The sequence below is a fragment of the Podarcis filfolensis genome (assembly GCF_964270895.1).
Source record: "Podarcis filfolensis genome assembly, chromosome: 6".
Classification (NCBI taxonomy): Eukaryota; Metazoa; Chordata; class Lepidosauria; order Squamata; family Lacertidae; genus Podarcis; species Podarcis filfolensis.
The window spans coordinates 44,277,110-44,293,238 of NC_139609.1; the positions used below are offsets into that span (position 1 = coordinate 44,277,110).

At 40.6% G+C, this 16,129-nt stretch overlaps 1 protein-coding gene across 5 annotated transcripts in view; it reads right to left on the reverse strand.

The window, feature by feature from the left end:
* ZFYVE9 (zinc finger FYVE-type containing 9) overlaps window positions 1-16,129 on the reverse strand; it is a 49,822-nt gene that overhangs the window by 33,129 nt on the left and 564 nt on the right. For 2 of the 5 annotated variants that reach the window (XM_083619533.1, XM_083619535.1), the window contains exons 2-3: window positions 6,500-6,604; window positions 2,033-2,137 (exon numbers count right to left, since the gene is read on the reverse strand). The exons of 1 other annotated variant lie outside the window; for it this stretch is intronic. In XM_083619533.1, coding sequence (XP_083475659.1) covers window positions 2,033-2,102 — 70 coding nt within the window. In that variant the 5' untranslated portion in view covers window positions 2,103-2,137; window positions 6,500-6,604. The remainder of the gene's footprint in view (window positions 1-2,032; window positions 2,138-6,499; window positions 6,605-16,129) is intronic. 2 more of the 5 variants (XM_083619534.1, XM_083619537.1) reach the window with 2 other exon arrangements.

The window sequence follows — 16,129 nt, forward strand, 5'->3', positions numbered from 1 at the left end:
GGGGCTGCTTTTTGCCTCTCCAACCGTCTTCCTCCAGCATCCGCCCTTCAGGCTGCTGCGGTGCTTTCTCAAACAGCAATCCAGGAATCATATCTGCTTTTTGCAAATACATCATTTAGCACCATAAAAAGGGAAACCACTCAGGAAAGCAATTAGTCTATGAGTTATACCCACAGACTAAAACCATTTTTGTTTCTCAGAAGAACACTACAGCGTGGATAAGTCCTAAGAAGGCCATTTCTATCAGCCCAACTAGCGAATAAATGTTGGCCAAAAAAGGTAACCAAATCACATTAACTCTCAAATAGCACTTTGATTGCTTCTGTAGTTGGAGTCATTAAACACCAAAGGTTGTGTTTTTCCTTATAAAAGCTATTTATTTATTAATGGCATGTGGTGCCACAAGATGACCATTAGCTGTGATGGCTTTAAAAATGGGATTAGACCTTCCATCAATTAGTCTAACAATGCCTATTAGTTATGATGACTATATGAAGCCTCCATGTCTGGAAGCAGTATACCACATTACTAGGTCTTGGGGAGAAAAAGTGGGAGTGGAAATAGCCTACTTATAATCTCCCCAAAGGCACCTCTTTGGTTTATGTGAGAAACAGGATGCTGAACTTGACAGACCTTTCATCTAATCCAGCCAAGCTCTCTTTGGGTTTGCTTGTTTCCATTGTTACACTTTTCATGCCAGAGAATGCCCTACTTGTACAAATTATACAATGATAAATCATATCGTTATAGCACGCATTCACAACAGCGGAACAGTGAAGTAGCATAGTATAGGGAGGAAAGTGACTTAGCTACATACAAATCACGTAACAGGGAATACAGCAATCACAGACAAACAAACCACTTGGGAATTTAATTTTACAAAACATGTTTGATGTTTCAGTACTGTGTGAATGCCATTTTTTCTTCTCTCTCCTCAATGTACACATTTAGTAATGTAGTTAGTAAGCTAATAAGCTCTTGTATTCCTACAACAACCCACAGAACCTAGGGAGGAATACACCTACCAAACCCCATTAGAGGAAGGCTTCCACAACAGGGCTTTCCCCTCCCACACATGCAACATCTATAATTTGCTCAAGGGGTTGGGAGAATCCCCAAAACAGCACACAAGAGCAAGGGACCATTCCATCTGGGAAACTGATATGCTTGTACAGATGGAAAATTTGTAACAGCGTGAAGCTGAATCCCCCCCTAGTTATTTGTGATTACTCAGGGAGTTTACGGTTATTATTTTGTGATGTAAACTAAATGCTAACACAAACGACAAGCTGTAACCAATATTTGTTCTTGGTTTACCACTCATGGTTCATCTGGAGGAGACAAACCATGAGCCTGGGTTCAAATGCAAGGCTAAGCCGAACTATGGCTTAGTCCTGGGTAGCGCGGTGGCAGCAGGAGCAGGGGAAAAGGGCAGTGGTCACAATCCCCTGGACCCACACATTTCCTCATTTGTGCTAAGCCACAGTTTATGTTAGTATTATGTGCAAATTTTAGCCATCAGTTAGCAAAGTCATAGGTATAGGAAACGAACAATTAATCAGTGTTGTAAAAGCTAGTTAAGACTTGTGCTAACTAGGAGCACGATGAAATGTAACACTGAACTTAGTGTAAAATGGGGGATTGATCTGGGAGTATGTGCATTCTAGGTGGCAAAAGAGCAGATGGAAGCTGATTACTTCTTATCCACAGACAGCTAACCTTATCTGTACTAGCTCTAGCTGCAAGCAATTCTCACCTGTGAATTATATATCTATGCAATTGTGCCAATGTTTGACACCCAATTAATACAGGGATATCATTCATGTAATCACTGAAATTTTTAAAACAATTATTTTAACTGTTTCTACCTAGAAAAAAATCGTAGATTTCTCAATATCCTTTTCAGACTTTTATTCCCAGCAAATGCATAACAGATGTTAGTTACAATTGAACAGGAAATACAAAGAAATACAACCAGAGTCACAGATCCAGATATTAGTTTGCATCTCCAGCCCTAACAAAAGTTACTCACCTTCATTTTGTTCAAATTCATCTAAAACCTTATCAAGGTTAAAAGCCTCTGCCTGGAAATAGTTCTCCATTTGTCAGGAAATGCCACCCAGCTCCTTGTCTGAACCTGTCAAGCAGACAGCCAGTTATGAACTTCTAGCAATATTCCAATGTCCCATCATAACATTTAGAGATTATTACCAAGCTTAAAATTTAAGCTAGTTTGACTATTTCCTATAAAATCAAAAGCATTTCCCAGTATTACAAAACTGTGATGATGAAACTGTATTGATCCTCTAATTCCTAATGCCTCATCCGTATCAGCCAGATATACAAATAAATTAGAAGCCTTCTAGACTAAGAAGGGACTTAAGGATTTATTTTGGTTTTATCAGTTATTTGCTGCAAGTATTATTATTATTATTTTTAAAAACCCTAATAAAATCATATTGTTCCTTTTCTTTCTAAAGACGGGAAGGGGAAACCTAACTCACAGATCTAATGGATGGAAGGGGTTAGGGTTGCATGGAGGAGCACCTCTGATGGCAGTGAAGATGTCTCCAATGGGGAGGGGGGACGTTATGTGGGAAAGCTCCATAGGCACAGTTCTATTTTCACTAGCAGTAATCAATGTTAGGCCCTGAAACAAGGCACTCCAAGGGCAGAGTATGACTGGCTGAGACACGATCAGGTCTGCATCCATGCCACTCTGGAACTGGTATATCTAATTTCCCTCTCCATTAGAACCAATGGGGTGATTCTTTTAAAAAAGAAAGGCTCCCTGGGAGCCAAGAAGAAGACAAGTCTGTCCTTACACCTCCAACCTTGCCAGTGCTAGCCAACATGGGATTAAAAATAGAATACAATCTGTCACTTCACACCCCAACCTACAACTCACTTGGAATCACACTCTTAGCTAACTTTTGGAAATAAAAGTCTTTTGTAAGCAACTTAGAGAGTTCTTGTTTGAGTTGAGTAGTACTGTGGTACCTTGGTTTAAGAACAGTTTGGTTTAAGAACGATTCAGTTTACAAACTCCGCAAAACCAGAAATAGTGTCCCGGTTTGCAAACTTTACCTCTGTCTAAGAATGGAATCCGAACGGTGGAAGGGCAACGGCAGTGTGAGGCCTCATTAGGGAAAGCGCGCCTTGGTTTAAGAACGGTTTCGGTTTAAGAATGGACTTCCTGAACGGATTAAGTTTGTAAACCGAGGTACCACTGTATATAAATTTGGTTAAATGACAGCAGGATGACTGGCATGATGATAGAAAATGTACCAATCTATTCTTTTATGTATCCACTAAAACTAAGATCCTATGTAAAATATGAAACATTGCAGGACTTCCTAAATGAACACATTCAGTGAGCTTCACAATGGCAATTATTAATAACTTTGAAACAAAATTAATATGTATCAACTACTGAAACCAATTTACTGCCTAACACTGCCAGCCTCCATTAGTATCTACTCCTTCTACCAAAGCAGAGCTCCCCCATTCTACCCACCAGACCAGGTGTGTGTGCTCCAGTGGGAGAGGGGGAAGGGCACTGAGCTGGCACAGGATCTACTGGATCTTCATCGAGCCCCAGTGCCATTACGGTGGCATCAGTCCTAATCTAGACCCCACCTTCTGCATCGCCTAGCGGTGTTTTAATTTTTGTAAGCTGCCTTGAGCCCTGGTTTTGGGGGAAAAGGTGGGGAATAAATAGACAAAAGAATAAAAACTAGATTTGTCCAGATTGTACAAGCACAGCTAAAACACAGAAAGCTAAAAAGTTATAATCAATAATATCTGAAAAGTAATTAAACAACAATGGAATTAAAACAATATAAAAAATAAATCTATTAAAATACAGACGGTAAAAACAGCCAACACTATTAAAAACCCTTTCCTTAAAAGCAATCAGCTCCCAAAGGCCTGCTGGAATAAAACAATCTTCACCTGCCAGAGGAAGGACCACAAGGACAGAGTTCAGTCTAGGCTCACCAGGAAGGGAGTTCCAAAGTCTGGGAGCAGCCTCTCCGGCGTTCTCACAAAAGGTGTCTGTGAGCGTGGCAGGAATGAGAGAAGGGCCACCTCGAACATCTCAAGAGCCCAGATAGGTTTGTATAGGAAAATACCCTGGGCCTTTAGATAGCCTAGGCCTAAGCAGTATAAGGTTTTATAGGTCACAACCAGCACTTTGAATTGTGCCCGGATACAGACCAGTAGCCAGTGGAGCTCCTTGGGCCCTTTAAAAGTTTTCTAGCGCTTTTCAAAGGCAGATCCATGTAAAGCATGTTACAGTAATCCAAATGGGATGTAACTAAGGTGTGTGTCACTGTGGGCAGATCAGACATCTCCAGAAATGGGCACAGCTGGCACACTGGCTTTAGCTATGCAGATGCACTCCTGGCCACTGCAGAAACCTGGGCACTCAGGCTCAGGGTTGCATCCAGTTACTAACTCAGACAGAAATCAGCAGGATTTCAATTAGTAGTGACTAAAGTATCAAATCAGGAAAAATTACTGTATTTTTTCCATGTATAAGACTAGGGTTTTTTTAACCAAAAAATTGGGTTTAAAATTGGGGCTCGTCTTATACATGGGTAATGCTGAGGGGTGTTTCCTTAATTTGGAGTCCCCAAAAATAGGGGGCGTCTTATACATGGGGGCATCTTATACACGGAAAAATATGGTAATCAGTCTTCCGACCACACACAACTCAATATCTATGCTTGACCCAAGAATGCTACCAGTCATTTCTCATCCATATAACAGATTTGAACTACAAGGACGCATTGGGAGATGTTACCTAATAAATATATCATCTTGGTAGCTCCCCAATGGCCAAGTAACTTTATAAACCATCTCTACATAAAAAAGTTTTGAATGGATGAGGTGAAACAATAATTGCAAAGAGGAGTAGATGTGACAGTTCAGAAATCTTTACTTTATACAAATATATATTCCTTTCTTTTCCACAGAATATTTAACAACCCCACAGGAAACAAAGCTATACTGAAAATCACTGACTTGTCCAAAACTATCTTGTGAGCTTTACTATAGTATGGGCTCTTGACCATTTCAGTCAAATAAATTATATAATGGACATTTTAAAAGATGACTCCTGTTACTTCAATAATATTTTGTCTATTGTGCTTTGAATTCTTGAATCTGCAGCATCTACAGTATCTAACCTAGATTAATGCATGACAGGATACAGCATTTAGCCTAAGCTTTGCCAACCACATAATCCTGGTGGACTGGAACAACAACTCAAAACAAGCCAACATATTAGCCAAGGAAGTAATACTATTTCACACTAAAGTCTTAAATGTAATGTGACTGATATGACTTATTCAAGATCAAGGACCTTATAGAAATTAAAAGAGAGATTTGAATATCTTACAACAGTGTTTATTATATAGGGAAGGAAATCTGAACACAGAATTTTAAAATTAACACTGTAACGATAAAGTGTAGTACAGACAACCGACCTGTTCCTGCACACAGTCAAGGGATCAACCAATTCTTTAACCAGAAGCAAAGCCTGCAATTTTTAATGCCACCATCCAAATAGACATTGAAGAAGTCTGTGCTGGTATGCAAAATAGTAGGCCTTGCATGCAGACTATGAACCAGACAACCCAGTCATTCAATATATGTAGCCTCACAAATGAAACAGAAAAGCTAGCTTGTTATGTGCACCTTTCTAAAACTTTCTCCCAAATCTATCCTGCAAACATTTGTGCTGGAGAAGGCAACCAAAATACATTAAATCAAGAACTTAGTGACAGTGCCTGATTCCACAGCTAGGTTTCAAGGAAAAAACCAGAAGTCTAAAGAAAAAGCAGGCAAACTTGGCCTTAAATACACTTCAGTTCACAATCCAATTAGTAAGTATGTAATATTCACAGCACCCATTTACTGCAAAAGCACAGCTAAAAGTTGTTAAATTTACAGTACAGATGGCAACCATTTCATGTGGGCGATCCACTTCTAACCTGTGTACGTCGGCATAGCACATATAAGTGCACCACCCCTCCACCTTCTTCTGGGTCCAAAAGGACCAGCGCGTCAGCAATCACGCCCAAACCGGTCGCCGCCCATAATAATTTTCTTACAAACAGGAAACTCTAAACTTTAAATTTAAAAATGAATGATTCTATTGCAGAACATTATTGTGGCCAGCAATGATAAAAGTAACAATATATTGAGGGCCACAGCTTCCTTGTCCTTGCTTTAAACAAAACACCCTAGAAACATTACTAGAAATTAGACTGATTCATAACTCTTACTGTGGAAGGCTCTGGGGTGAAAAAAATGTTTTCCTGCTTGGTTGTTTGTTGCCCTAGAAGGAACAGCAGGCCAGAAACTCAATAAATAAATAAATTTCTGATCTGTTTAGGACTGCAATATAAGAAGCATACCAAGGATGCAAATTTAAAGGCGCTCTCTTAATTCAAATATTCCAGATGTATACTGTCATTTGCCATCCTCTTACCTTTTTCTCCTACACATGCATAAAGAAACGAATGAACCAATGTCTATCCATGATATACACTGCCCAATCAGCTAGTTGAATTGAATCTGTATATTCTGCTTGATCCTAAAAATGAAACAAACACCACATTAGAATTCCTAAAGCTGCTATTAGTTGTATGTAGTTTAGCTATTTTCAGCCTGCCTCATCTTGAAATCCAAGTTAAGGCAAGATTTCCCCCCTCTGAAACCTATTAAAAACAATTTGATAACATAACCTTCGCTCCACTACATTTAAGTGGCCACCAAAGAAAGCCCCCCACCAAAAAGATACCAACTATTCCCTGTCTCCAACACATGCTCCCAAATCTCCACAGAAGTTACACAGATGAACTATCAACTATCCTTTCCCAAATAAGATGTAGACAGCACACATCTGATCTCATGAAGAGGCAGGAGGTAAGATGGGCTTAAACTAGTTTATTATCAGTGTCCTGAACTGCATCTAGTTTCTTTATGAGGCCATGCATCCTTGTGTAAATGTGCTTCCCGAAACACAGTCAAAAGCAACTTTAGAAGAGTAACCAAGCCCTAAGACTACAAAGGCATCACAATAAGTTGCTAGATACAAACTTGAAAAGACTTGCCATTTTCTCACTAGCTTAACTGGTAACACTTGCTTATGCCTACAATAGAAATTTGTACTTATTCATCTCAGGTAATAAAAGATTTGGGCACCTTATAGCACCTAATCTATAGTGGTTCTCACTTTCATTAGGAAACATTACTTTCTTATTATAATAAACCAACTTTTCTGTGATAGGATTAACTTTTTACCAGACTAGCTGGAGACTAACACCAAAGTATGGAGGAAATAGTCTTAAGGAAATAACCAGGAATACGTTTTTGCTACAAGTACGCAGAAGATGGCAAAACATGAGGGCTGCAACTTGAGCTCTTCAATGTATCCTTGTTGTTAGATTGTGTACATCAGGCCTGTCCGACTGGTCGATCACGATCTACCGGTCGATCTGACCTCTCTCCCTAAAAAAAGCTCAACTACTCTGATTTCTCCCCCCAAAAAAGCTCAACAGCTCTGGTCAAATCCAATGGGTAGATCACTGCCAGTTTATTTATAGTGGGAGTAGATCGCAGTCTCTTGGACACCCCTGGTGTACATCTTTCCACAGAAGCATTCAACTAAGCCACCTGGTGACTGTCCCTCTGGTTAGTGTACCTTCCCTCCTCTCTGACTCAAATAAATAGAGTGACATGAGAAATTAAATACCAAAACCAAATAAATACAAATGTGTAATGTGTAATGGAAAATAATCATACAGAACAGGACTATCAATTTGACTGGCATACTTCGATGCCTGCAGACATTTTAAAAATGGCAGATCCAAGTGACTTCTCCGGGGCAAAAGTCTGGGCAGGTCCTAGGCTGCCCAGACAACAAGACCCCCTCTCAGCCTTGCTAAGGAAAGCAGAGCAATATGTTTGGTACCAGCATGGCTGCAGGAGTTGCCAGAAGGAGGTGTACAAAACATCATTCAATCATCTTACAGACTCCATTCCAGATAGCTGTAGGGTTTACTCCTTAGTCTTTTTTTCTCCTGAAGATGTACCACGAGGCTGTGGGTATGTGCCCACCACACTACAAAAAATACATTTTCAATGCCACAGAACCACTGTGTGTATTCACCGACTACAATAAAACAAGAAATTATGCCAATGGGAATGGGCCCTAATCACTTCATTCCTACACACTGTTCTTTCCCTAGGGCTGGATGATATCTGGTTTTCACCATCGTGATATACCAGCTAAATACTGTGATATACAGATATATAACAATGCCTGAAATAAGGATGGAACCATGTAGAAGCAAATGGGGTAATGTCCTGGCAACTGCTACCCAGACAGAGAGAGGTGGGGAGGAAGAAGCAGCCAAACCTCGTGTCAGTTTCTGGATGGGGTGGAATAGAGGGGGAAAGCAGAAGAGACAGACCCTGGAGGGGGAACCCCCACCCCTATATTCAGAGTCTTAGTACAGGGAGACAGACAAACACATGCATGCATGCACATACACGCACATGCAGAAGACGAGTAACAGGAATTGAGAAGCATTGACTAGCTTCACGGTTTTTCCCACCTTGTGGGAAAGCTGACCACAGAACTGAGAGCATGGGAGAAGAGGTAGTAGCAGGGATGGGAGCGGCAGGGGTGGTAGTGGGGGAGCAGCTCTGAGGCAAAGATGCACGTCTGCCGCCTCCCTCAGTGCAAGGAGAAGGGACTGTGGCGCTGGGGAGGGAGGCGAGCAAGCGAGCAAAGCAGGGAGATGGCGGTGCACTGTTTGGCCTGCCCCTCTCCAAACTTGTGTGTGTGTGATTTGGGAGAGTCCCCTTCCCTCTACATCAGGGGTTGTCAATCTGGTCCCTACCGCCCACTAGTGGCCGTTTCAGGATTCTAGGTGGGCGGTAGGGGGTTCTACGGCACAAGCTGAATCCTCCTTCCATCGAGCACTGGTGGGTGGTAAGGAAATTTTACCATCAAGAAAGATGCATTAGTGGGCAGTAGGTATAAAAAGATTGACTACCCCTGCTCTATATATTTTAATCCCAGCAGTAGCAATTCTCCCCTTCCTGCAGAGAAAAGTCTTGGTTCAGCCGAGCAACCCCATGGGGAAGTCATCAGTTTCCAATCCTTTTGTCCAAATTTCTCTCATGATATATTGCCAGGTCAAAACAGTTATCACAATGTGGATTCAAAAACAGTTTGGGATGATATACTGATTTATCACCCAGCCCTACTCTCCACCTTTCCTATGCTATGATGCAGTCCCTGGTCAACATACCGTATTTTTCGCCCTATAGGACACACTTTTTCCCCTCCAAAAATGAAGGGGAAATGTGTGTGCATCCTATGGGGCGAATGCAGGCTTTCGCTGAAGCCTGGAGAGCGAGAGGGGTCGGTGTGCACCGACCCCTCTCGCTCTCCAGGCTTCAGAAAGCTATCTGCAAGCCTGGAGAGCCCGGTGGGAGTTCCCACCGGGCTCTCCAGGCTTGCGGATAGCAGCCTGCACCCCGAAGCCTGGGGCGCGCTGAGTAGCGTGGGGGGGGGAATAAATTTTTCCCCCTTTATTTCCCCCCCAAAAAACTAGGTGCGCCCTATGGGCCGGTGTGTCCTATAGGGCGAAAGATACGGTATTTTGTGTTGCTTTTTCCTATTCCTGGTTCCATCATCAATAGAGACTTTCAACATTGTTCTCCCTTCCTCAGTAAGTAGAGCATGAAACTCTCAGGGTCATGGGTTTGAGCCCCATGTTAGGCAAAAGATTCCTGCATTGCAGGGGGTTGGAATAGATGATCCTCGTCATCCCTTCCAACTCTACAATTCTATGATCAATAATTACGGAGACCAAACGTGGAGAGGTGGAGAGAAATTAGATCAGAGTTAAGCATGAGTAGAGCAAAGTGCAATTATATAGTGAAAATGAGTGATGGATGTTATGCCAAAGTGGTGATAAGTTGAGTAGTGTGCATATTTTGTGGTGAGTAGACATTTTACTAAAAGGCTATCTGGGAAATGGCTTATTTTGGCGTTTCAATGTGCAGCAGGCATATACATAAAACATTTCTTCTCATGAAGATTATTCATGACCCAATAGTCCCATGAGCCAACGTACACCAAGGATGCAGAATATCCAGCAAAAGGGCATGGCAGCATGACAACAAGGTGAAGAGATAAACAACACAAAAGAATCATTATGCCATCTTCACTCTCAATTTAATAGCAGAATGAATAGGAGGACAGGGAGCGATGTAAGGACTGGGAGATGCAGAATAATTAACTTCAGTCTTATGAATTTTTGAATGTTGGTGTGAACAGTACTGCAAACATAAGACAACTAAACATCTAAACAAGCTTTCATCCTACTGATCCTACATAGTAATTGTATACCAAACAGCGTACAGCCAGCTAGGTGAACACAGCTAGGAGTGAGTTCAAAGCAAAATTTTGACACAGCAAAGTGAAATCAGAAAATATGAAAGTGCTTATAACGAGGAAGTGTCATTCATAGCTAGGCACAGCTATTAGGAGATTTGTACAGTACTTTGATCTGCCTTTTACAGGGAACATTACGGATTTCTATGTTTGCTATATTATGGGGGGGATCAACACAGAGGTTTCTGACAGTTACAGATGTTCTAACAAAAAAGGCTATATACCAGAAGAGACATTTAACATATCTAGAAAATTGATGTATTTGAATACTGTGCAAAAAAGCAAAATACAACCAATTCATAGGTTTACTTCATATATTTATATGAATTTCAGTCAATTTAGAAGATGATTCTACAGCATACATTAGCTCAAAATGTAATCATCTGTATAAAATTTTAAGAGTGCATTGATACAATAAACATGCTTTTTATTACAGAACACTCAAGAAGCACAGACTCAAATGAAGTCTAATTTTAAGATCATCAGCTGATGGTAAATGCCTCTCCCCCATAGTCAATGTATGCGGGAATGCAAGAGATTCTGGTTTCCCATCTGCCACTCCAGTGACAAAACAAAAGCTATTGTGCTTGAGACATGCATTTAACCCTTCTTCTTTTGTACTGGCCTAGATCTGCACTAAAGCAATTGAAAGTAATGGACCACAAAAAGTAAACAATGCTTATCCAAGAAGTCACAACAGTATGCAAACACAAAAAATATATAGGACCTCCTATTTTAGTTTATAAGTACCAGTTGCAGTAAAAACAGCACCTCTAGGCCAGCTGTTCCTCTCAACTGAAACAAATGTGACAGATAACTGTATGAGGTGAACCAGACAGGAATTATCCTCCCCCCACATACACACTATGCAAAATTTGCAGCATGAGTACTTGCCTCAGGTACACTCACTAAGAAGCTGACATATGGACCAGCTTTCTTAACATTTGCACCAAGACAAAAACACACACTGCCTTTTATTACATTTCTGGATACATGCTTTGTTTTCCACAGCACATAAACTAATCTCTGTTTTTTTAAAAAATAATTTGTAAAGTAGCAGTACAATCTCACTGTAGGAGCTGACAGACTGAACTAAAACAAACCTTCCACTCAACTTCTTAGTTAATTAGATGGAGGCAGTGAAGGTTTGGTTTAAAAAAAATTAAATGGGTCATTTAATGAAGCTCAATTTCCACAGCTATTACTAAAAAGATGTCTACAAACAGAATACAAAGGCCGGACCTTCTGAGGCCAGATGCCTTTAAGGAGTTTGAGAGCAAAGCATTCTTTTTTCTACAAAAGTCCATTATTTTCCCATTATTCAAAATAGGCTTAACCTACCAGTACTGAATCTTTGAAGTACTGGTAAGCAAGTCCCATTGACAGGAACTTGCAAAGTCTGTATATAATTAGGGTCTTGCTCTTAAAAGCTATTTTTGTTTAATCAAAAACATACAATATAGATTTCGTTGGGAAAGCGTACTTACGCAAACTTCTTTACAATTCCAGCTACTGTTAATTACCTTTATCTAAAGATTTATTATTTAATCTAAAGGACTGCCTCCTCCAATCAGAGCAGTCCTCCTCATTAACATCTCCAGGAGAGATTCTTCTCTATGTTCTACCAGTGGAAGAGAGGTTCTTGGTTGAGATGTGGAAGACAACCTTCTTGGGATCACATCTAAACTTTGAAAGTTCTTACTCAAAGGAGGTTTGTTTCACCCAAATAATTGTCTAGTACATAGTGAAGACACTTGTGTTCTGGGGCAAGTTTGGCCTGTTGGACGGATGTGTTTATTGTACTGACTCCACACACTTTTATTGTACTGACCCCACAACCCTGCTGTGATATTCCCCAATCTTGCTTGCATAAAAATATGCAATTTTGTTTTGTTTCTTTCATATCCTGAGCACTGCTTTTACAATGAAGGGGCAGGAAATAAATACTTTAAACAAATAAATAGGTCACAGTACTTATGACTCAACTATTTTCCTCATATGCTTATTGTGATTGGTCATCTTGAAGAGAGACTTACTGTGAATTAAAATAAACATACATGTAATCATAATCAATCACACCCTATGACTCTACTTCAGTAGCAGCTAAACCTGCATCCTAAGCTACATAGCTGCTAGAGCTTGGCTCTAAGGAATTGGCTCTCCAGTGTTTCAGTCAGGAGTCTTTTCCAGCCCTACCTGGAGACACCATTAGCAGCAATACTAAGCTTGGTGGACCAATGGTCTGACTTCTATAAGATAGCTACCTATTGTCCTAAACACACAATGATGGAGAAAATTAAATACTGTTTTACTTTGAATAGAATTCAGTTGGTGTTGCTTCATTGGTGGAGGAAATAAATTCCCTCCTGCAAACCCCCAGAAATTTGCTCCAAGGGGTTCCCCAAAACCTTAGCAAATTTTGGGGAGAAGGCAGGGAGGAAGAATTGCCAGCCCTCTAGTTCTATAACAAATGCCTTCCATCGGCAGAGAAACACTGTTTGCTTCCATCTTTCACATCTTCTTACATAAATTAAAAGGTTTAGGCAACTACTGTTCACTGAGCATTTCAAACAGTTTCCACAATTTCACTCTTGGCCACATGCTCCAAAAACCTTTGCATCAACTCCCAGGTTTCATTTAGCAAAACAAAGTCGAAATTACTAGAGACTTGTTTCAACACCTTTGTATAGGGCTTGTAAATAGCCACTTGGTCTCCTGTGTGAGTAAAAATTGCCTTCAAGCCACTTGATAAGGATATTTACAACAAATAAACTGTTTATTTTTACTTTAAACCACAAACTACTAACTTAAGCATGCTTGGGCTGGTGGCTTAAAAACTGCCTTAATACCAGCACCATGAAAAAAGTATAATATAGCGCCCTAATATCCATAACTTTGCTTATACAAAGGTGGTATAAACTGAGAATTTTAACATGGCTTATGGGCTTCCATTAGAGTTGACCACTATGAGACAGGGTGCTAGACTACATCCAGCAGGCTCTTATGCTCTTATTAAAATTAAGCAGATTAGTCAAGTTATAACCTTCTAGCTCTAACAAAGCAATTCTATGCATATTTACCTAAAAATAAATCCCACTATGTTTAATTAGGTTTATTTCCTTGTAGGTGTGTGTTAAGACCACAGCTTAAGTAGATTAAAGTACTTCCATAACCCTTCGCACAGGACCATTCACAACTACAGGGATACATACATATTTTATCACTGTTTCTGCTATTCCAATCCTAAATATTTACCTGCAAGCCTGTTTTGAAATATTATTCCAAAATAAATATTGTTATACTTTATCCAAAGTTAGATGTTGGCATAAAAATTCTTAGCTGTTAGCAATCCTGCTCTAGTAAGGCATATTATTTGCCTGTTGACTTCAGCATATATTTCTGCATCCATTTACATTTTTCATCTAAGGAGCCCAGTGGTCTTAGATATACACTATCATTTTCAAATGTAAAAGAACAATGAGAACATAAATGCTAGAATACATGCTGAAAAGCATATGCTCTGAATAGTTCATCCTTTACTTATGCACTAAGAATTAATTTATTAAAATAATGTGAAGCCTGTCTAAGTTATATGTTAAATTTTATTTGCTTAGATTTAGAGCTGCATGGATTATGGAAGGATTAAATATTTTGCATTTTTAAAAAGAAACAGCATAGACATTCACAATCTTTAAATAAATTTCAGTAAGATTTCAAGCATGAGACTAAACCAAAGCCTAGATTTGATGCCATGAGACACGCTGCAATTATCAGTGAAGTAAAGTTGCTTTTAAAAAATCAGATCTCTATGGGGCCCTTTAAATTTTGGTCAAGTGAGGGCTGCTTTTTTAATGAAATGCTTCTGTGCAGCTGAGCAACATTTAAAGGACCTCTGGGCCACTGAAGAACCCTCTTAATTGTGCCAGCATTTACCAGATATCAAAATCTAAAGTTTTTTGTCTACTGTACTAAGTTTAATCAAGTGTAAATACATTTTTAGTTTAGTAAATCCTGGCCATTAAATTATACTGATATAAGGCATGTGATATTAAATCCACACCAGAGAAACAAACATTAATTCACTACCACATTTGTGCATCTTTGTGTTGCTGATCAATAAAAGCAGTTTCATCTATGTTGGGCCAAGCTCAGACAACCTAACAGTTTTCAGTACAATCCAAATAAGCACTCCACTTTCATGCATCTATATTCAGATTTTGATATTTTACATAATAAATATATTATCCTTCTAGATGTCTATGTGCTAAAAATAATCAACCTGCTGTCCTTATAACCTTTAGTGTGACCTCCATGTTTCCCTTACTCACTCTACCAGGCTCTTTGAAATTTTGCATCCATCTTAAGTCACAAATAAATAGCAGCAGGTTCAGATATGAAAATCTGCACTAACACCACAAGACCATTCAAGTTTTGTGGACATTTTACATGTGGAACTTCACCTTGTTTAAATATATTAATAAATATATTCTGTTGTCATATATACTTCTATTTCAGTACATGAAAATACTATTTGTTTACATATATGCAAAATACCTAAACATTCAAACTTATCAAGGTAATTCCCACCAGTTATTCATGTTACAAGATATGCATTCCCTCCATTGCAACCAGTCATCTGGACCTACTTACCCACATCCACAGAACTAAAAAATACCTGAATTTTATCACCAAGGTGAATATCACTTAAGTGAGCGCAACAACAAACACAATTAAAAGTAACCTTGCCTCCTGGTAAGCGCTCTAGTTCGGCAGTTATGGCACGTTTCAAATTATTTAAATAGTGAACAGACTGCAACAAACGACGCCAGAGCAAAGGAAGGTACTTCGGGCACAAAATAGGACACCTTGACAGCAATATTCCCGTCAGATCCAGTATGAGAAACTTGGGCTGCGAACAAATGGGAGCTGCCTGTAAAGCAGCAGGACAGGAAAGAAAGGGGATGCAAGAATGCACAACTGCAAAAACAAGCAAGGACTGGGAAAAAGCGATGCATATGCTCTACGGTGGGGGGGGGGGGGCTGGATGTATGGGGGAGGGGAATCTACTAATTAACAGAAGCGGTATGAGAAGGCTTGCTCGCTTGTTTGTTTGGGGCGGCGGCGCGGGGGGCTGCCACGTCTTCTCGCTCGCCGCCTGAGATATTAAGAGGGGTGGGAAGCGCTATAAATGGGAAGCCAGGAACTCCTCGCCGAAGGCTTCCCGGTTGCCATGAAGGGAGGAGGGCTCTCTTCCCCCCAACCCGCTCCATCAGGACAAGCCAGACAAACAAGGCGAGGGATAAGCCGGGACGAGAAGCTCCTCGCCTGCCTCTTTATTCTCAAGGTCCCGAGGCTTTCATGATCCCTAGTAGGAAGGAGGGAAACTCGAGCCCCTAAGGTTGGGGGGCGGCGGAATTGACCCAAGGTGTGCTGTGGGGGAACGCGCTCCGACCCTCAGTTACGTCGCCTCTCGCCCCTTTTGGGCCACCCTCCCTGGCGGAAGGTTCCCTCAGCTTCCTCTCCTCAGGAGCCGTGGGGCGGCCCCCACCCCCCCACCAAGAGAGGCTCCCTTCTCACGCCGCCCCACAGGGGCCTGGGAGAGGATGCCCGGCCTTAGCGGCCGACGGAGACCGGCTAAATCGGGAG